The sequence below is a fragment of the Rhynchophorus ferrugineus genome, unplaced genomic scaffold (genome assembly GCF_030347505.1).
Source record: "Rhynchophorus ferrugineus isolate W39M unplaced genomic scaffold, kcgeb_rfMv2 rfM9, whole genome shotgun sequence".
Lineage (NCBI taxonomy): Eukaryota > Metazoa > Arthropoda > Insecta > Coleoptera > Curculionidae > Rhynchophorus > Rhynchophorus ferrugineus.
This window is the reverse complement of record NW_027472588.1, coordinates 15,286,441-15,307,087: the sequence shown is the minus strand read 5'-3', so window position 1 is coordinate 15,307,087 and position 20,647 is coordinate 15,286,441. Positions and strand designations below refer to the sequence as shown.

General features: G+C 31.8%; 3 protein-coding genes across 3 annotated transcripts; 2 read left to right on the top strand and 1 right to left on the bottom strand.

The window, feature by feature from the left end:
* Positions 1–371: 371 nt before the first annotated feature.
* Positions 372–16,473, bottom strand: LOC143203144 (uncharacterized). The gene is made up of 12 exons (XM_076415281.1): positions 16,395–16,473; positions 16,200–16,279; positions 15,814–16,143; positions 14,583–15,127; positions 6,816–6,892; positions 6,621–6,700; positions 6,235–6,564; positions 5,004–5,548; positions 2,209–2,285; positions 2,014–2,093; positions 1,628–1,957; positions 372–977 (listed from the first exon to the last, which is right to left on the bottom strand). The coding sequence occupies exons 2-12, from the start codon at positions 16,272–16,274 to the stop codon at positions 429–431; spliced, it is 3,018 nt and encodes a 1,005-aa protein (XP_076271396.1). The 5' UTR covers positions 16,275–16,279; positions 16,395–16,473; the 3' UTR covers positions 372–428.
* On the top strand, positions 7,988–10,444 carry LOC143202089 (uncharacterized). The gene is made up of 4 exons (XM_076413364.1): positions 7,988–8,388; positions 8,449–8,567; positions 8,852–9,347; positions 9,450–10,444. Exons 1-4 carry the CDS (start codon positions 8,067–8,069, stop codon positions 10,313–10,315), a joined length of 1,803 nt encoding a protein of 600 aa, XP_076269479.1. The 5' UTR covers positions 7,988–8,066; the 3' UTR covers positions 10,316–10,444.
* A 1,039-nt stretch (positions 16,474–17,512) lies between the features above and the next one.
* LOC143202087 (uncharacterized) lies at positions 17,513–20,025 on the top strand. The gene is made up of 4 exons (XM_076413363.1): positions 17,513–17,969; positions 18,030–18,148; positions 18,433–18,928; positions 19,031–20,025. The coding sequence occupies exons 1-4, from the start codon at positions 17,648–17,650 to the stop codon at positions 19,894–19,896; spliced, it is 1,803 nt and encodes a 600-aa protein (XP_076269478.1). The 5' UTR covers positions 17,513–17,647; the 3' UTR covers positions 19,897–20,025.
* The last annotated feature ends 622 nt before the right edge of the window (positions 20,026–20,647 follow it).

Here is a 20,647-nt window from a genome sequence, read left to right as displayed (position 1 = left end):
GGTTATATAACAGTATACATCCTGTCATCAAAAAAATAAAGACTGATTAAGTAATAATTTGATTAACAAAATTTTGCTTTTGCACTCGAAAAAGCGCACCTTTTTCCACTAAAAACAGAAAGCAAAATGCACAGTATATTCCCAAAATGTTACCAAAACACCCACCTACGAAACTTCCTTTCATAAATGGCAACACCGCATAGCTACGACCGTTTTAATTTGGTAATATTAGGCATGTTTCCCTTTGAATATAAATATTTTTAATCTGTAGCAGCAGTAAATAAAATTTATGGTAAATTTGAAGTAGTTATGGGTTTTAGAAATTTTTTGTGAAAACAAACATTATTTTTTAATTAATAAAATCACATATGTAATTTGAATAAATGTATATTTACTAAATATATGATTTTAAATTATATCCACAATGTTTACAAGTTTGGATAACAAGCTTGATTAGCTATTCCGCACATATTACTTCCAATTGCCATTTTGTAATATCCTGATTCACCCCAACCATCTCCCCAAGAATTTTTGACCAGCCAATAGTTAAGACCATCTTGCTGACCATATCCTACAGCTAAAACACCATGGTTGATTGAATCGGAACATTGGACATTTAGGACTCCACCGCCATAACTCTGCAACGGGTCAGCATTTACAGCTACTGATACTGGACCAACAGACCCAACGGCGTCTTTCAAAGCATTTTCATCTTTATAGCCAATACCAGTGTAACCGGAGGTTCTCAGATATATATCACCAACGTTGCAGCTACCCTGATTCCCTTGGTATGAATATCTGTCCTCTGTTGTGATACCATGATCTCTCACGTAATCAAGAGCGCTCTGGATTACACCTCCATTACAACCCATGCAGCTATATCCACTACTTTCAGTAGCGCAATCAATGAGGTTTTGTTCACTGAAGGATATCAGTTGTCCTCTTTGGCGAGCGTATATGCCTTCAAGGGTTCCAGTCTAATTAAACAATTATATTTAAATAAGTTTTGTATTGAGGATACTTTGAAACATATAATTGTATATATTTTAATTTAAAATTAAATATCCTTCGCCATAATGAAACAATAATTGATATCTATTGTGGATTATGTAAAAATATCCTTTAAATTTCGGATATCCTATTTATATTATACGATATTTAGAAAGTAAATTATTGGTAGGTTCATATATAAAATCATGTTTAATTTCAAATTAAAAGTTCAGTAAAAGTAATTCAGATTACATGATATTTGGAATATAATCAATTTGATCAGGAAGTATTTCAATTTACACTGTGTTTAAAACAATGTGTAAATTCAATCAGTTTCAAGACAATCTCTTCAAAAAACACTTTTATATTGAGCAAGTTAACTTAATTTTTAGTCAATTCCAGTATATCTTAATAGGTTTCAGTGAAAAAATATATGTCTTTTTATTCAGAATTAAGTACCTTCGCCATAATGTCGTCAAGATTAATATGTAATATTAATTAAAATAATTTAGATTGCAAGTTATTTCATTAGGAAATATTTTAGTATTGAAAAAATCACTTTTATATTTAGTTAACTCATATCTAATTAGCCTACTAGTTCTAAGCAAAATAAATAATATTATTTTAACAAACTTACAGCACTAAAACTCCAGCATGATCCACAATTTCCTTGATTTTTGACGCCAGTAACGACGCCATATTGTCTCCAGTCAATGCTATCGGGTATATTAACTTTGTTGGCTACATGTAAGGGAGCTTTTCCAGTCTGGTTAAATTCAGTCAGAGTTAAAGTTGCCTTGAATTCTTCAGGTGTCATGTCACTGAACTGATTTACAGCCTTATACCATGAAACTAATCCTTGTTCATATTGTTTGTTGTGTTCTTCAATATCAGCCAGGTTTTGGGTAAATATTTTATAGCGGAGACTGTGCTCTTCCTCAGTAGCATAGGTTTTGCCATGCTTGATCTTAAAATGCATGTTAAATATGAGTCATAAACAACAGCTTTATAAGTAATACATACTTTAAACTGAGTCCATAATTCTTCAGAAGCAGTTGCCATCAAAATGGCACACGTCAAAATTATGAGTGTCTTCATTTTGTCTAGTATGAAATTTTTATTTTATTATATGTTGATTAATTATATATGTTTAGTGGTAATGACTACAGTGTTGTCTTTGAGTTATAGAAATAATAAATTTATTAATAGAGTGCTTACCAGCAAAGTCTTCTTTTAAAACTATCAATGTGGTAATTTTCAATATAAACGCACACCTTTTTATAGGAATCTTTATATTTTATCAGCATGTCCACTCCATATTTTTTTGGATAATTATCTTATCATAATATTATATTTGAAAGAAAACTTTTCATTGAGACATATTGTTTAAAAATACGTAAACATCTTCAGACTAAATTTTTGATTATTTACATAGATAGTTTTAAAAAGGTTTTTTTATAAATAAAATTGTTGATAATTTTTTTTATAATAATGTATTTTGTTCTCTTATAGTGCTTAGGATAAGATAATGACATATATTTGGGTTAATTGTATATTTTTTTAATACAACCAAAATCTTTATAGTACTTGTATGGTACTTCGAAATCATTTCAAGTTAGATATTTTTAAAAGGATATGAAAAACCCTGGAGATTATTGTTATTTTAACAAAATGTTAAAAACAGCCAAATTAGCTTAGCACTTTTATTTTTTTATCTGTTTAATATATCTTAATAATTATATTATTTTAAATATAATTAATGCAGGATCAGAAAATAAGGGACCAACAAACATTAATAAACACATATACCTTTAATAAATTAATATAAACCCTAAACTACATTATAGTTATATTATTTTAGAATTTTCCCTACGCCATAATGTCATTATATTCAGACATTTTTATATTCTTATAATAATTATTATTCTTATAATAATTTATAAATTTCATTTATTATTTACATACTATATTATTTATATACTACATAATGTTTACACATTCTATATTATATTATTAAATTTGTTCTGTTTTCCAAACTGTAAATATTTCTATAAAAGGGTACTTACGTTTTCTTAAATTATATTTGTTTATTAGACGTAAGGTTTTAATAACAATAATTTTATTTTACGCCAATTATATAAATATATATAGCTGATTTTCTTATAATGTACGCAGATATATTGATACATATTTACCGTCATTATTCTCTTCATCATTTTATCATATTTTGTATTCTGTTAGATATATAAATAATTGGGTGGATGCGCCTACATGTGAGGTCCTCATGCATATATGGTTGCATAAGTCGATATTAAAATATATTCCTGTAAATTATAATGAACGCTACGGCGCATGCTCGTGTTAAAGACATCCGAACAGGATGAAGATCCCGCCATCTTGATTCATTCTATGTTGGGGCTTTGACAGAGCTGTTTGTAGAAATAAATAGAGGGCGGCTCAGTTGAATCCAGTGTTTTAATTGTCCAAATACCTTCACCAAATCGATTCTACAAAATCGGTTCTAAGAATTCATAGTAAAATTAATTCACACTTAGTTGTTTGTATATATGTGTATATTAAAATTACTTAATTACTATTAAGGTAATTTGCAATGATAATTAACAACGTAAACTTTACAAAAAAAAAATCTTTCTCGTCCTTGCATGCGATGCTCTTATAATCGGAGATTTTGAAAGTGCCTCAAACTTATGTCTTGGTCTTGGTCTTGGACGTATTTCAGAGCACCCTGAACAATTCCTGAGTTACAATGAACAATTGAAAAAATCAGATTTGACATGCGGTGGTTAGGCACAAAAATATAAACACCGGACAGAAGCAGAATATTTATTTATTTATCACTATTTGCTTTATAACAGGTGCATTTCTTTGCGAAATACATTCGTAGAGCGTCTGAATAGTTTTTAACGGAATGTTATACTATTCTCCAAGAAAGAATAATGAGATCTACACCCCATTCTTCGCTCTAAAACTTTCCACAATGGTTTAATTTTGTTGAGTTCTGGTCACTGTGCCGGCCATGGATTTTGTTTCGTGATATTTTGATTTTCCTCAAGTCACGGCTGAACCTTTTTGGTTGTGAGTATGGGTGTATTATCATCTTGGAATATAGCAGTGTTTGTATGTATTAAGAACTTCATCATTAAGAATATGAAGATATTCATCGCTGTAATAATATTACCGCTCAAATTATAACGGAACCTCCCCCATGATTGATAGTAAAAGATAAGTAGTCCGGATCGTAGGCATCTTTAGAGGTTTTAGGTGCGTAAGCCTGAGCGTGTAAACTACGATTCAGCGGTTACATTCTTCCACTTATTAAGACCTCAGGTTTTATGACCGTTGCACCATTTTTTTAGCAGTTTAGCGTTAGCTTTTGTTATAAAGGCTCCCACAATGGCAGTCCTTACGTGAATGCTTTGTGGAGTTCCGCTTTGTGTTGGTCACAAACCCGGGGGGTTTGACACACCTTTGGGTTCCACCCGCTATCCCTCTTCGCTGATAATGTTTTATTATGTTTTGTGTATGTTGTCGTTACTGTAGATACACGCGATCGTGAAATATTAAACAATTCAGCTGCTTTCGTCACAGACGCTCTCGTCAATGGACCATCAACTATTTCCTATCTTTACGAGTCTGGGAGATCATATATTTCACCGATCGCGTGTTTTAATAATCAAAAAATAAAATTTGTAATATACTGAACTATAACCTACAAGACTTGGCAAGTAAACTGACCAATATATAAGTGTCGCATTATTTACATTAACAAGATAAGCCTTATTGCATGGTGTTCATAATATATCTTTCTCCTGTATGCCAATATCCATATAATTCATAACAATTTATTGGTGTATTGAGTGCTTCAGAAGTAGTTATGAGTTTTAGACAAACAAAATTTGAAAACAATAATTTATTAATAAAATCACATATATAATTTGAATAAAGGTATATTTACTTAATATATTATTTTGAATTATGTTCACAATGTTTACAAGTTTGGATAACATGCTTGATTAGCTATTCCGCACATATTACTTCCAATTGCCATTTTGTAATATCCTGATTCACCCCAACCATCTCCCCAAGAATTTTTGACCAGCCAATAGTTAAGACCATCTTGCTGACCATATCCTACAGCTAAAACACCATGGTTGATTGAGTCGGAACATTGGACATTTAGGACTCCACCGCCATAACTCTGCAACGGGTCAGCATTTACAGCTACTGATACTGGACCAACAGACCCAACGGCGTCTTTCAAAGCATTTTCATCTTTATAGCCAATACCAGTGTAACCGGATGTTCTCAGATATATATCACCAACGTTGCAGCTACCCTGATTCCCTTGGTATGAATATCTGTCCTCTGTTGTGATACCATGATCTCTCACATAATCAAGAGCGCTCTGGATTACACCTCCATTACAACCCATGCAGCTATATCCACTACTTTCAGTAGCGCAATCAATGAGGTTTTGTTCACTGAAGGATATCAGTTGTCCTCTTTGGCGAGCGTATATTCCTTCAAGGGTTCCAGTCTATAAACCATTATATTTAAATAAGTTTTGTATTGAGGATACTTTGAAACATAAAATTGTATATATTTTAATTTAAAATTAAATATTCTACGCCATAATAGAACAATTTTAAATAATTGATATCTATTGTAGATTATGTAAAAATATCCTTTAAATTTCGGATATCCTATTTATATTATACGATATTTAGATAGTAATTATTGGTAGGTTCATATATAAATTCATGTTTAATTTCAAATTAAAAGTTCAGTAAAAGTAATTCAGATTACATGATAATTGGAATATAATCAATTTGATCAGGAAGTATTTCAATTTACACTGTGTTTAAAACAATGTGTAAATTCAATCAATTTCAGGACAATCTCTTCAAAAAACACTTTTATATTGAGCAAGTTAACTTAATTTTTAGTCAATTCCAGTATATCTTAAAAAAATATTAACATAAGTACATTATATATTGTTGATAGGTTTCAGTAAAAAAATATATGTCTTTTTATTCAGAATAAGTTACCTTCGCCATAATGTCATGATTAATATGTAAAATAAATTAACATAATTTAGGTTGCAAGTTATTTCATTAGGAAATATTTTAGTATTGAAAAAATCACTTTTATATTTAGTTAACTCATATCTAATTAGCCTACTAGTTCTAAGCAAAATAAATAATATTATTTTAACAAACTTACAGCACTAAAACTCCAGCATGATCCACAATTTCCTTGATTTTTGACGCCAGTAACGACGCCATATTGTCTCCAGTCAATGCTATCGGGTATATTAACTTTGTTGGCTACATGTAAGGGAGCTTTTCCAGTCTGGTTAAATTCAGTCAGAGTTAAAGTTGCCTTGAATTCTTCAGGTGTCATGTCACTGAACTGATTTACAGCCTTATACCATGAAACTAATCCTTGTTCATATTGTTTGTTGTGTTCTTCAATATCAGCCAGGTTTTGGGTAAATATTTTATAGCGGAGACTGTGCTCTTCCTCAGTACCATAGGTTTTGCCATGCTTGATCTTAAAATGCATGTTAAATATGAGTCATAAACAACAGCTTTATAGGTAATACATACTTTAAACTGAGTCCATAATTCTTCAGAAGCAGTTGCCATCAAAATGGCACACGTCAAAATTATGAGTGTCTTCATTTTGTCTAGTAGGAAATTTTTATTTTATTATATGTTGATTAATTATATATGTTTAGTGGTAATGACTACAGTGTTGTCTTTGAGTTATAGAAATAATAAATTTATTAATAGAGTGCTTACCAGCAAAGTCTTCTTTTAAAACTATCAATGTGGTAATTTTCAATATAAACGCACACCTTTTTATAGGAATCTTTATATTTTATCAGCATGTCCACTCCATATTTTTTTGGATAATTATCTTATCATAATATTATATTTGAAAGAAAACTTTTCATTGAGACATATTGTTTAAAAATACGTAAACATCTTCAGACTAAATTTTTGATTATTTACATAGATAGTTTTAAAAAGGTTTTTTTATAAATAAAATTGTTGATAATTTTTTTATAATAATGTATTTTGTTCTCTTATAGTGCTTAGGATAAGATAATGACATATATTTGGGTTAATTGTATATTTTTTTAATACAACCAAAATCTTTATAGTACTTGTATGGTACTTCGAAATCATTTCAAGTTAGATATTTTTAAAAGGATATGAAAAACCCTGGAGATTATTGTTATTTTAACAAAATGTTAAAAACAGCCAAATTAGCTTAGCACTTTTATTTTTTTATCTGTTTAATATATCTTAATAATTATATTATTTTAAATATAATTAATGCAGGATTAGAAAATAAGGGACCAACAAACATTAATAAACACATATACCTTTAATAAATTAATATAAACCCTAAACTACATTATAGTTATATTATTTTAGAATTTTCCCTACGCCATAATGTCATTATATTCAGACATTTTTATCTTATATATAAAAATGAATCGCAAAATATGTTCCTAAGCGCATAACTCAACAACGCCTGGACCAATTTGGCCAAATCTTTTTTTAAAATGTTCGTTGAAGTTCAGGGATGGTTTTTACGGCGAGAAAAATTAGAATTATTGCTAAAAAAACCCTAAAAATAGCCCTTTTTGTTTGAATTTGTTTCGTGTATCAGTTGACAATTCATCTGTCATCTGTCAAAAGTCATCTGTAACAGACAACTTTTTTTTTTTAAATTTGATATGACTTGAACTCAAATCCTTTTAATCCGTACGAATTGTTTTATTTATTTAAAATTTTTTATTTGTTTAAAATTTAATTCAAATTTTAAATAAATAAAACAATTCGTACGGCTTAAAAGGATTTGAGTTCAAGTCATATCAAATTTAAAAAAAAAGTTGTCTGTTACAGATGACTTTTGACAGATGACAGATGAATTGTCAAGTGATACACGAAACAAATTCGTATATCGTGTTTTGTGCAGAGTGTTTAGTTAGTTAGTGTTTGTTTAGTTCGTGATTAGTGAAAAAATAATTTATATTTGATATGCCTCCTATAAGACGAAGCAATTTAGGTAGAAGAACCAGAAATGCTATAAACCAAGCTAATTACCGATCTAATCGTACTGCACAAGAACGTGACGACGGAAATGAACGTGAAAGAATTCGGATATCACAAACGCGTGAAGCGCGAGCGCGACATTCAACTAATAATCGCGCAAGTTTGAATCCAGCTGCTTTCAGTTACGATGTGTCAATTGACTACAGTAACTACCAATGTGTTGTTATTGGTTCTATGAACTTGGTTTGCTCACACTGTAAGGCATTAAAATACAAAAACGAAGCCAATGGATTGTGTTGCGCAAATGGTAAAGTGAAATTGATACAATTGGATCCACCACCAGAACCATTGTACTCATTGGTTTCAGGAATAGGAACAGATTCTATACACTTTTTGACACATATTCAACAATATAACAATTGCTTTCAAATGACTTCATTTGGGGCAACAAATGCAGTTCGGGAAAATTTTATGCCAACTTTCAAGGTATGTATTATAGCAGTTACTCATAATTATTTTAGCGAACAAAATTTTCTGTCACCAAAGTTAAGATGTGTTACTAATCTTCAATTTCTTAATCATTACGAAATATATCACTTAGTCATCATATTATATGGTGATTCAGTTTCAGTGACACTTTTATTATATTTTATATTTGATAGATATTAGTTAAAACTAAATATATACTTTTTAAGATCAAATATTATTTAAGTTTGATCATTGACAATCCATTAATTTATACCACACCATAATATTTTTTTTATTTACAGATACAAGGGCAAATATATCACAGAGCAGGTTCACTGTTACCAGTGTCAGATAGCGACAACAAATTCCTGCAAATTTATTTTATGGGCAATTCACTACAAGAAATTGATCTGCGTTGTGCACATAACAATTTAGTAAAAAGGTCTATTGTAGAACAATTACAAACTTTATTTCATCAACACAATCAATTGATTATATTGTTTAAAACTGCCCTGGATCTGATGCCATCCGATAATCACAAAATTGTAACCAGAGCTGATAAAACACCTGCAGGTCAACATACAAGACGTTTTAATGCACCAACTATTGATGAAGTTGCTGTCGTTGTAGTTGGAGAAAACTTGGAATCCCGTGATATTGTTTTACATCGTCGGAATGATCAATTACAACGTATAAAGGAAACACACCGCTCATATGATGCACTGCAATATCCCATTATATTTTGGCAAGGTGAAGATGGCTACGATTTCTCAATAAAAATGATAAATCCCATTACAGGTAACTAAAATATTAGTTTAGCTATGGCGATAATATCTCAGTCACTATATTACGTATTTTAATTTTATATTTAAATGTTATTAAAACAAAATCTATTTACAGGTTCTGAAACCAACAAAAAAGTCAGTTCAATGAACTATTATTCATACCGCCTAATGATTCGGGAAAATGAAGATAATCACATATTGAAATGTCGGCGATTATATCACAAATATGTTGATGACATGTATGTTAAAATTGAAACGGAGAGATTAACATTCATCAGGTTGAATCAAACCAAACTCCGATCTGAAGAGTATATTCACCTTCGAGATGCGATTAATACTGATGGAAATGCACAGAATGTCGGTCGGATGACTATTCTTCCAGCAACATACATCGGAAGCCCTCGGCATATGCACGAATATGCTCAAGATGCCATGTCGTATGTTCGTCATTATGGTACAGCAGATTTGTTCATCACATTTACATGCAATCCGCAATGGATAGAAATTAAGCAGGAGTTATTACCTGGGAAATCATCCATTGATCGTCATGATATTACAGCCAGAGTCTTTAGACAAAAGTTGAAATCTTTAATGAATTTCATCGTAAAACATAATGTGTTTGGTGAGACACGCTGCTGGATGTATTCTGTGGAGTGGCAGAAACGAGGATTGCCACATGCACACATTTTGATTTGGTTGGTTGAAAAGATAAGGCCAAATGAAGTTGATGCAGTGATATCAGCTGAAATCCCTAATGTACAAGTAGATCCTGGATTGCATGAGGTAGTTATCAAAAACATGATACATGGTCCCTGTGGAACTCTTAATCAAAATTCACCGTGTATGATGGATGGTAAATGTTCAAAACGATATCCACGGACATTAATATCGGAAACAATTACTGGTAATGACGGTTATCCATTGTATCGTCGCAGATCGACAGCAGACAATAGAAAATCAACAATTGTCAAATTAAATTAACAAGATATTGAAATAGATAATCGTTGGATTGTTCCATATTCACCCATTTTATCAAAGACATTCAAAGCACACATCAACGTTGAATCTTGCCATTCAGTGAAATCGATTAAATACATTTGCAAATATGTAACCAAAGGGAGTGATATGGCTGTGATTGGAATTGGTGCAGAGAATTCTAATGATGAAGTTACCCAATACCAAATGGGCCGCTATGTCAGTAGTAATGAAGCAGTTTGGCGAATATTTTCTTTTCCTATTCATGAGAGACACCCTTCTGTTGTTCACTTAGCTGTGCATTTAGAAAATGGACAAAGAGTGTATTTTACAGCACAGAACGCAGTACAAAGAGCTGCTCAGCCACCATCTACTACATTAACCAGTTTTTTTGAGACATGCCAAAACGATGATTTCGCACAAACATTGCTATATTCTGAAATGCCAAAATATTATACCTGGAATCAATCCTCAAGGAGATTTATACGACGGAAACAAGGAAAACCAGTTCCAGGATATACAGATGTATATTCCACCGATGCGATTGGCCGGATTTATTCAGTACATCCAAGCAATGATGAATGTTTTTATTTACGACTGCTATTAGTCAATGTACGTGGCCCAACATCATTCTAATAGTTAGGAAATGTTGATGATGAATTGTGTGGATCCTACAGAGAAGCCTGTCAACGTTTGCAATTGCTTGAAAATAACGCTCATTGGGATCAAACTCTCAATGATGCTGTAATATCATCACACGCTCATCAAGTACGAACATTGTTTTCTATAATCATATCTACATGCTTCCCATCAAACCCAATTGATTTGTGGATCAAGTACAAAGATTATATGTGTGATGATATTTTGTATCAAATACGGAATAGAATGGGAAATCCAAATATACAAATCAGTGAAGAAATTTACAATGAAGCATTGATTTCAATTGAGGACATGTGCTTGATAATGTCAAACAAACTATTAATTCAATTAGGCCTGACCGCGCCCAATCGTCCAATGCATGACGCTTTTAACCAAGAGTTGCATCGAGAAAGACTGTATGATCTCAACGCTTTGAAAGAATTAATTCAAACAAATCTTCCACTGTTAAATGAACAACAGAAGTATGTATTTGAAACTCTTATGAAAGTAACAAATGATGAAACTGGAGGGATTTATTTCTTAGATGCACCTGGTGGTACAGGAATAACTTTTTTTATTTCATTAATATTAGCAACAATTCGCTCACAAAATAAAATTGCACTTGCACTCGCTTCGTCGGGAATCGCAGCAACTTTGCTTGAAGGTGGTCGAACAGCCCATTCAGCACTAAAATTGCCATTAAATATGCAAAGCAATGAAACTCCAACCTGCAACGTTTCGAAGAACTCTGCAATGGCAAAGGTTTTGCAGCAATGTAAATTGATTGTTTGGGATGAATGCACGATGGCACATAAAAAATCTTTGGAGGCTTTAGACAGAACCTTAAAAGATCTACGTAGCAATAATAACCGATTTGGTGGTGCAATGATTTTATTAGCAGGAGATTTTCGTCAAACATTGCCAGTGATTCCACGATCAACGCCAGCTGATGAACTCAATGCATGTCTAAAGTCCTCCAATTTGTGGAAACATGTTAAAGTACTTCATTTAAGCAAGAATATGCGTGTCGAGTTGCAAAATGACCAATCTGGAAACATATTCTCTAAACAACTCATTGACATTGGTAATGGCAAATTTCCTATAGACATGTTGACGGCTTGCTTTTGCTATGACTATAAACAAGTCCCAGGGGCAATCATTAAGTGTTTGTGGTATTAATCTAGAAAACCCATGTTTCTCACATGGTCAATTGTATGTTGCCTGTTCCCGTGTTGGAAAACCATCAGATTTGTTTATCTATGCGCCAGGTAATCAAACAAAAAACATCGTATACCACAAAGCAATATAATGATAATAATAATAATAATTATGATTCACATGATTAACAATAAAGCGATTACTTACTTTTCAATCCTTATATATGTTTTATTTAATTATTTTTTATTCACAACGCCCTATCACCAGGGTGATGGTTCTGTTCAGGAGAATTTTTTAAAATACGTAGGCACAAAAACTGCCACATTACAAATCTTTTTGACAGGACGAAGTCTGTCGGGTCAGCTAGTATTCTTATAATAATTATTATTCTTATAATAATTTATAAATTTCATTTATTATTTACATACTATATTATTTATATACTACATAATGTTTACACATTCTATATTATATTATTAAATTTGTTCTGTTTTCCAAACTGTAAATATTTCTATAAAAGGGTACTTACGTTTTCTTAAATTATATTGGTTTATTAGACGTAAGGTTTTAATAACAATAATTTTATTTTACGCCAATTATATAAATATATATAGCTGATTTTCTTATAATGTACGCAGATATATTGATACATATTTACCGTCATTATTCTCTTCATCATTTTATCATATTTTGTATTCTGTTAGATATATAAATAATTGGGTGGATGCGCCTACATGTGAGGTCCTCATGCATATATGGTTGCATAAGTCGATATTAAAATATATTCCTGTAAATTATAATGAACGCTACGGCGCATGCTCGTGTTAAAGACATCCGAACAGGATGAAGATCCCGCCATCTTGATTCATTCTATGTTGGGGCTTTGACAGAGCTGTTTGTAGAAATAAATAGAGGGCGGCTCAGTTGAATCCAGTGTTTTAATTGTCCAAATACCTTCACCAAATCGATTCTACAAAATCGGTTCTAAGAATTCATAGTAAAATTAATTCACACTTAGTTGTTTGTATATATGTGTATATTAAAATTACTTAATTACTATTAAGGTAATTTGCAATGATAATTAACAACGTAAACTTTACAAAAAAAAAATCTTTCTCGTCCTTGCATGCGATGCTCTTATAATCGGAGATTTTGAAAGTGCCTCAAACTTATGTCTTGGTCTTGGTCTTGGACGTATTTCAGAGCACCCTGAACAATTCCTGAGTTACAATGAACAATTGAAAAAATCAGATTTGACATGCGGTGGTTAGGCACAAAAATATAAACACCGGACAGAAGCAGAATATTTATTTATTTATCACTATTTGCTTTATAACAGGTGCATTTCTTTGCGAAATACATTCGTAGAGCGTCTGAATAGTTTTTAACGGAATGTTATACTATTCTCCAAGAAAGAATAATGAGATCTACACCCCATTCTTCGCTCTAAAACTTTCCACAATGGTTTAATTTTGTTGAGTTCTGGTCACTGTGCCGGCCATGGATTTTGTTTCGTGATATTTTGATTTTCCTCAAGTCACGGCTGAACCTTTTTGGTTGTGAGTATGGGTGTATTATCATCTTGGAATATAGCAGTGTTTGTATGTATTAAGAACTTCATCATTAAGAATATGAAGATATTCATCGCTGTAATAATATTACCGCTCAAATTATAACGGAACCTCCCCCATGATTGATAGTAAAAGATAAGTAGTCCGGATCGTAGGCATCTTTAGAGGTTTTAGGTGCGTAAGCCTGAGCGTGTAAACTACGATTCAGCGGTTACATTCTTCCACTTATTAAGACCTCAGGTTTTATGACCGTTGCACCATTTTTTTAGCAGTTTAGCGTTAGCTTTTGTTATAAAGGCTCCCACAATGGCAGTCCTTACGTGAATGCTTTGTGGAGTTCCGCTTTGTGTTGGTCACAAACCCGGGGGGTTTGACACACCTTTGGGTTCCACCCGCTATCCCTCTTCGCTGATAATGTTTTATTATGTTTTGTGTATGTTGTCGTTACTGTAGATACACGCGATCGTGAAATATTAAACAATTCAGCTGCTTTCGTCACAGACGCTCTCGTCAATGGACCATCAACTATTTCCTATCTTTACGAGTCTGGGAGATCATATATTTCACCGATCGCGTGTTTTAATAATCAAAAAATAAAATTTGTAATATACTGAACTATAACCTACAAGACTTGGCAAGTAAACTGACCAATATATAAGTGTCGCATTATTTACATTAACAAGATATGCCTTATTGCATGGTGTTCATAATATATCTTTCTCCTGTATGCCAATATCCATATAATTCATAACAATTTATTGGTGTATTGAGTGCTTCAGAAGTAGTTATGAGTTTTAGACAAACAAAATTTGAAAACAATAATTTATTAATAAAATCACATATATAATTTGAATAAAGGTATATTTACTTAATATATTATTTTGAATTATGTTCACAATGTTTACAAGTTTGGATAACATGCTTGATTAGCTATTCCGCACATATTACTTCCAATTGCCATTTTGTAATATCCTGATTCACCCCAACCATCTCCCCAAGAATTTTTGACCAGCCAATAGTTAAGACCATCTTGCTGACCATATCCTACAGCTAAAACACCATGGTTGATTGAGTCGGAACATTGGACATTTAGGACTCCACCGCCATAACTCTGCAACGGGTCAGCATTTACAGCTACTGATACTGGACCAACAGACCCAACGGCGTCTTTCAAAGCATTTTCATCTTTATAGCCAATACCAGTGTAACCGGATGTTCTCAGATATATATCACCAACGTTGCAGCTACCCTGATTCCCTTGGTATGAATATCTGTCCTCTGTTGTGATACCATGATCTCTCACATAATCAAGAGCGCTCTGGATTACACCTCCATTACAACCCATGCAGCTATATCCACTACTTTCAGTAGCGCAATCAATGAGGTTTTGTTCACTGAAGGATATCAGTTGTCCTCTTTGGCGAGCGTATATTCCTTCAAGGGTTCCAGTCTATAAACCATTATATTTAAATAAGTTTTGTATTGAGGATACTTTGAAACATAAAATTGTATATATTTTAATTTAAAATTAAATATTCTACGCCATAATAGAACAATTTTAAATAATTGATATCTATTGTAGATTATGTAAAAATATCCTTTAAATTTCGGATATCCTATTTATATTATACGATATTTAGATAGTAATTATTGGTAGGTTCATATATAAATTCATGTTTAATTTCAAATTAAAAGTTCAGTAAAAGTAATTCAGATTACATGATAATTGGAATATAATCAATTTGATCAGGAAGTATTTCAATTTACACTGTGTTTAAAACAATGTGTAAATTCAATCAATTTCAGGACAATCTCTTCAAAAAACACTTTTATATTGAGCAAGTTAACTTAATTTTTAGTCAATTCCAGTATATCTTAAAAAAATATTAACATAAGTACATTATATATTGTTGATAGGTTTCAGTAAAAAAATATATGTCTTTTTATTCAGAATAAGTTACCTTCGCCATAATGTCATGATTAATATGTAAAATAAATTAACATAATTTAGGTTGCAAGTTATTTCATTAGGAAATATTTTAGTATTGAAAAAATCACTTTTATATTTAGTTAACTCATATCTAATTAGCCTACTAGTTCTAAGCAAAATAAATAATATTATTTTAACAAACTTACAGCACTAAAACTCCAGCATGATCCACAATTTCCTTGATTTTTGACGCCAGTAACGACGCCATATTGTCTCCAGTCAATGCTATCGGGTATATTAACTTTGTTGGCTACATGTAAGGGAGCTTTTCCAGTCTGGTTAAATTCAGTCAGAGTTAAAGTTGCCTTGAATTCTTCAGGTGTCATGTCACTGAACTGATTTACAGCCTTATACCATGAAACTAATCCTTGTTCATATTGTTTGTTGTGTTCTTCAATATCAGCCAGGTTTTGGGTAAATATTTTATAGCGGAGACTGTGCTCTTCCTCAGTACCATAGGTTTTGCCATGCTTGATCTTAAAATGCATGTTAAATATGAGTCATAAACAACAGCTTTATAGGTAATACATACTTTAAACTGAGTCCATAATTCTTCAGAAGCAGTTGCCATCAAAATGGCACACGTCAAAATTATGAGTGTCTTCATTTTGTCTAGTAGGAAATTTTTATTTTATTATATGTTGATTAATTATATATGTTTAGTGGTAATGACTACAGTGTTGTCTTTGAGTTATAGAAATAATAAATTTATTAATAGAGTGCTTACCAGCAAAGTCTTCTTTTAAAACTATCAATGTGGTAATTTTCAATATAAACGCACACCTTTTTATAGGAATCTTTATATTTTATCAGCATGTCCACTCCATATTTTTTTGGATAATTATCTTATCATAATATTATATTTGAAAGAAAACTTTTCATTGAGACATATTGTTTAAAAATACGTAAACATCTTCAGACTAAATTTTTGATTATTTACATAGATAGTTTTAAAAAGGTTTTTTTATAAATAAAATTGTTGATAATTTTTTTTATAATAATGTATTTTGTTCTCTTATAGTGCTTAGGATAAGATAATGACATATATTTGGGTTAATTGTATATTTTTTTAATACAACCAAAATCTTTATAGTACTTGTATGGTACTTCGAAATCATTTCAAGTTAGATATTTTTAAAAGGATATGAAAAACCCTGGAGATTATTGTTATTTTAACAAAATGTTAAAAACAGCCAAATTAGCTTAGCACTTTTATTTTTTTATCTGTTTAATATATCTTAATAATTATATTATTTTAAATATAATTAATGCAGGATTAGAAAATAAGGGACCAACAAACATTAATAAACACATATACCTTTAATAAATTAATATAAACCCTAAACTACATTATAGTTATATTATTTTAGAATTTTCCCTACGCCATAATGTCATTATATTCAGACATTTTTATCTTATATATAAAAATGAATCGCAAAATATGTTCCTAAGCGCATAACTCAACAACGCCTGGACCAATTTGGCCAAATCTTTTTTTAAAATGTTCGTTGAAGTTCAGGGATGGTTTTTACGGCGAGAAAAATTAGAATTATTGCTGAAAAAACCCTAAAAATAGCCCTTTTTGTTTGAATTTGTTTCGTGTATCAGTTGACAATTCATCTGTCATCTGTCAAAAGTCATCTGTAACAGACAACTTTTTTTTTTTAAATTTGATATGACTTGAACTCAAATCCTTTTAATCCGTACGAATTGTTTTATTTATTTAAAATTTTTTATTTGTTTAAAATTTAATTCAAATTTTAAATAAATAAAACAATTCGTACGGCTTAAAAGGATTTGAGTTCAAGTCATATCAAATTTAAAAAAAAAAGTTGTCTGTTACAGATGACTTTTGACAGATGACAGATGAATTGTCAAGTGATACACGAAACAAATTCGTATATCGTGTTTTGTGCAGAGTGTTTAGTTAGTTAGTGTTTGTTTAGTTCGTGATTAGTGAAAAAATAATTTATATTTGATATGCCTCCTATAAGACGAAGCAATTTAGGTAGAAGAACCAGAAATGCTATAAACCAAGCTAATTACCGATCTAATCGTACTGCACAAGAACGTGACGACGGAAATGAACGTGAAAGAATTCGGATATCACAAACGCGTGAAGCGCGAGCGCGACATTCAACTAATAATCGCGCAAGTTTGAATCCAGCTGCTTTCAGTTACGATGTGTCAATTGACTACAGTAACTACCAATGTGTTGTTATTGGTTCTATGAACTTGGTTTGCTCACACTGTAAGGCATTAAAATACAAAAACGAAGCCAATGGATTGTGTTGCGCAAATGGTAAAGTGAAATTGATACAATTGGATCCACCACCAGAACCATTGTACTCATTGGTTTCAGGAATAGGAACAGATTCTATACACTTTTTGACACATATTCAACAATATAACAATTGCTTTCAAATGACTTCATTTGGGGCAACAAATGCAGTTCGGGAAAATTTTATGCCAACTTTCAAGGTATGTATTATAGCAGTTACTCATAATTATTTTAGCGAACAAAATTTTCTGTCACCAAAGTTAAGATGTGTTACTAATCTTCAATTTCTTAATCATTACGAAATATATCACTTAGTCATCATATTATATGGTGATTCAGTTTCAGTGACACTTTTATTATATTTTATATTTGATAGATATTAGTTAAAACTAAATATATACTTTTTAAGATCAAATATTATTTAAGTTTGATCATTGACAATCCATTAATTTATACCACACCATAATATTTTTTTTATTTACAGATACAAGGGCAAATATATCACAGAGCAGGTTCACTGTTACCAGTGTCAGATAGCGACAACAAATTCCTGCAAATTTATTTTATGGGCAATTCACTACAAGAAATTGATCTGCGTTGTGCACATAACAATTTAGTAAAAAGGTCTATTGTAGAACAATTACAAACTTTATTTCATCAACACAATCAATTGATTATATTGTTTAAAACTGCCCTGGATCTGATGCCATCCGATAATCACAAAATTGTAACCAGAGCTGATAAAACACCTGCAGGTCAACATACAAGACGTTTTAATGCACCAACTATTGATGAAGTTGCTGTCGTTGTAGTTGGAGAAAACTTGGAATCCCGTGATATTGTTTTACATCGTCGGAATGATCAATTACAACGTATAAAGGAAACACACCGCTCATATGATGCACTGCAATATCCCATTATATTTTGGCAAGGTGAAGATGGCTACGATTTCTCAATAAAAATGATAAATCCCATTACAGGTAACTAAAATATTAGTTTAGCTATGGCGATAATATCTCAGTCACTATATTACGTATTTTAATTTTATATTTAAATGTTATTAAAACAAAATCTATTTACAGGTTCTGAAACCAACAAAAAAGTCAGTTCAATGAACTATTATTCATACCGCCTAATGATTCGGGAAAATGAAGATAATCACATATTGAAATGTCGGCGATTATATCACAAATATGTTGATGACATGTATGTTAAAATTGAAACGGAGAGATTAACATTCATCAGGTTGAATCAAACCAAACTCCGATCTGAAGAGTATATTCACCTTCGAGATGCGATTAATACTGATGGAAATGCACAGAATGTCGGTCGGATGACTATTCTTCCAGCAACATACATCGGAAGCCCTCGGCATATGCACGAATATGCTCAAGATGCCATGTCGTATGTTCGTCATTATGGTACAGCAGATTTGTTCATCACATTTACATGCAATCCGCAATGGATAGAAATTAAGCAGGAGTTATTACCTGGGAAATCATCCATTGATCGTCATGATATTACAGCCAGAGTCTTTAGACAAAAGTTGAAATCTTTAATGAATTTCATCGTAAAACATAATGTGTTTGGTGAGACACGCTGCTGGATGTATTCTGTGGAGTGGCAGAAACGAGGATTGCCACATGCACACATTTTGATTTGGTTGGTTGAAAAGATAAGGCCAAATGAAGTTGATGCAGTGATATCAGCTGAAATCCCTAATGTACAAGTAGATCCTGGATTGCATGAGGTAGTTATCAAAAACATGATACATGGTCCCTGTGGAACTCTTAATCAAAATTCACCGTGTATGATGGATGGTAAATGTTCAAAACGATATCCACGGACATTAATATCGGAAACAATTACTGGTAATGACGGTTATCCATTGTATCGTCGCAGATCGACAGCAGACAATAGAAAATCAACAATTGTCAAATTAAATTAACAAGATATTGAAATAGATAATCGTTGGATTGTTCCATATTCACCCATTTTATCAAAGACATTCAAAGCACACATCAACGTTGAATCTTGCCATTCAGTGAAATCGATTAAATACATTTGCAAATATGTAACCAAAGGGAGTGATATGGCTGTGATTGGAATTGGTGCAGAGAATTCTAATGATGAAGTTACCCAATACCAAATGGGCCGCTATGTCAGTAGTAATGAAGCAGTTTGGCGAATATTTTCTTTTCCTATTCATGAGAGACACCCTTCTGTTGTTCACTTAGCTGTGCATTTAGAAAATGGACAAAGAGTGTATTTTACAGCACAGAACGCAGTACAAAGAGCTGCTCAGCCACCATCTACTACATTAACCAGTTTTTTTGAGACATGCCAAAACGATGATTTCGCACAAACATTGCTATATTCTGAAATGCCAAAATATTATACCTGGAATCAATCCTCAAGGAGATTTATACGACGGAAACAAGGAAAACCAGTTCCAGGATATACAGATGTATATTCCACCGATGCGATTGGCCGGATTTATTCAGTACATCCAAGCAATGATGAATGTTTTTATTTACGACTGCTATTAGTCAATGTACGTGGCCCAACATCATTCTAATAGTTAGGAAATGTTGATGATGAATTGTGTGGATCCTACAGAGAAGCCTGTCAACGTTTGCAATTGCTTGAAAATAACGCTCATTGGGATCAAACTCTCAATGATGCTGTAATATCATCAC

Coding starts and splice junctions, on each gene's coding strand:
- LOC143203144 (XM_076415281.1), bottom strand. CDS start 16,274: ATGAAGACACTCATAATTTTGACGTGTGCCATTTTGATGGCAACTGCT. Junction 16,144..16,199: donor AATTATGGACTCAGTTTAAA/GTATGTATTACC, acceptor ATGCATTTTAAG/ATCAAGCATGGCAAAACCTA. Junction 6,893..14,582: donor CAAGCATGTTATCCAAACTT/GTAAACATTGTG, acceptor ATGCTGATAAAA/TATAAAGATTCCTATAAAAA.
- LOC143202087 (XM_076413363.1), top strand. CDS start 17,648: ATGCCTCCTATAAGACGAAGCAATTTAGGTAGAAGAACCAGAAATGCT. Junction 18,149..18,432: donor ATTTTATGCCAACTTTCAAG/GTATGTATTATA, acceptor TTTTATTTACAG/ATACAAGGGCAAATATATCA. Junction 18,929..19,030: donor AATGATAAATCCCATTACAG/GTAACTAAAATA, acceptor ATCTATTTACAG/GTTCTGAAACCAACAAAAAA.
- LOC143202089 (XM_076413364.1), top strand. CDS start 8,067: ATGCCTCCTATAAGACGAAGCAATTTAGGTAGAAGAACCAGAAATGCT. Junction 8,389..8,448: donor TGGATTGTGTTGCGCAAATG/GTAAAGTGAAAT, acceptor CATTGGTTTCAG/GAATAGGAACAGATTCTATA. Junction 8,568..8,851: donor ATTTTATGCCAACTTTCAAG/GTATGTATTATA, acceptor TTTTATTTACAG/ATACAAGGGCAAATATATCA.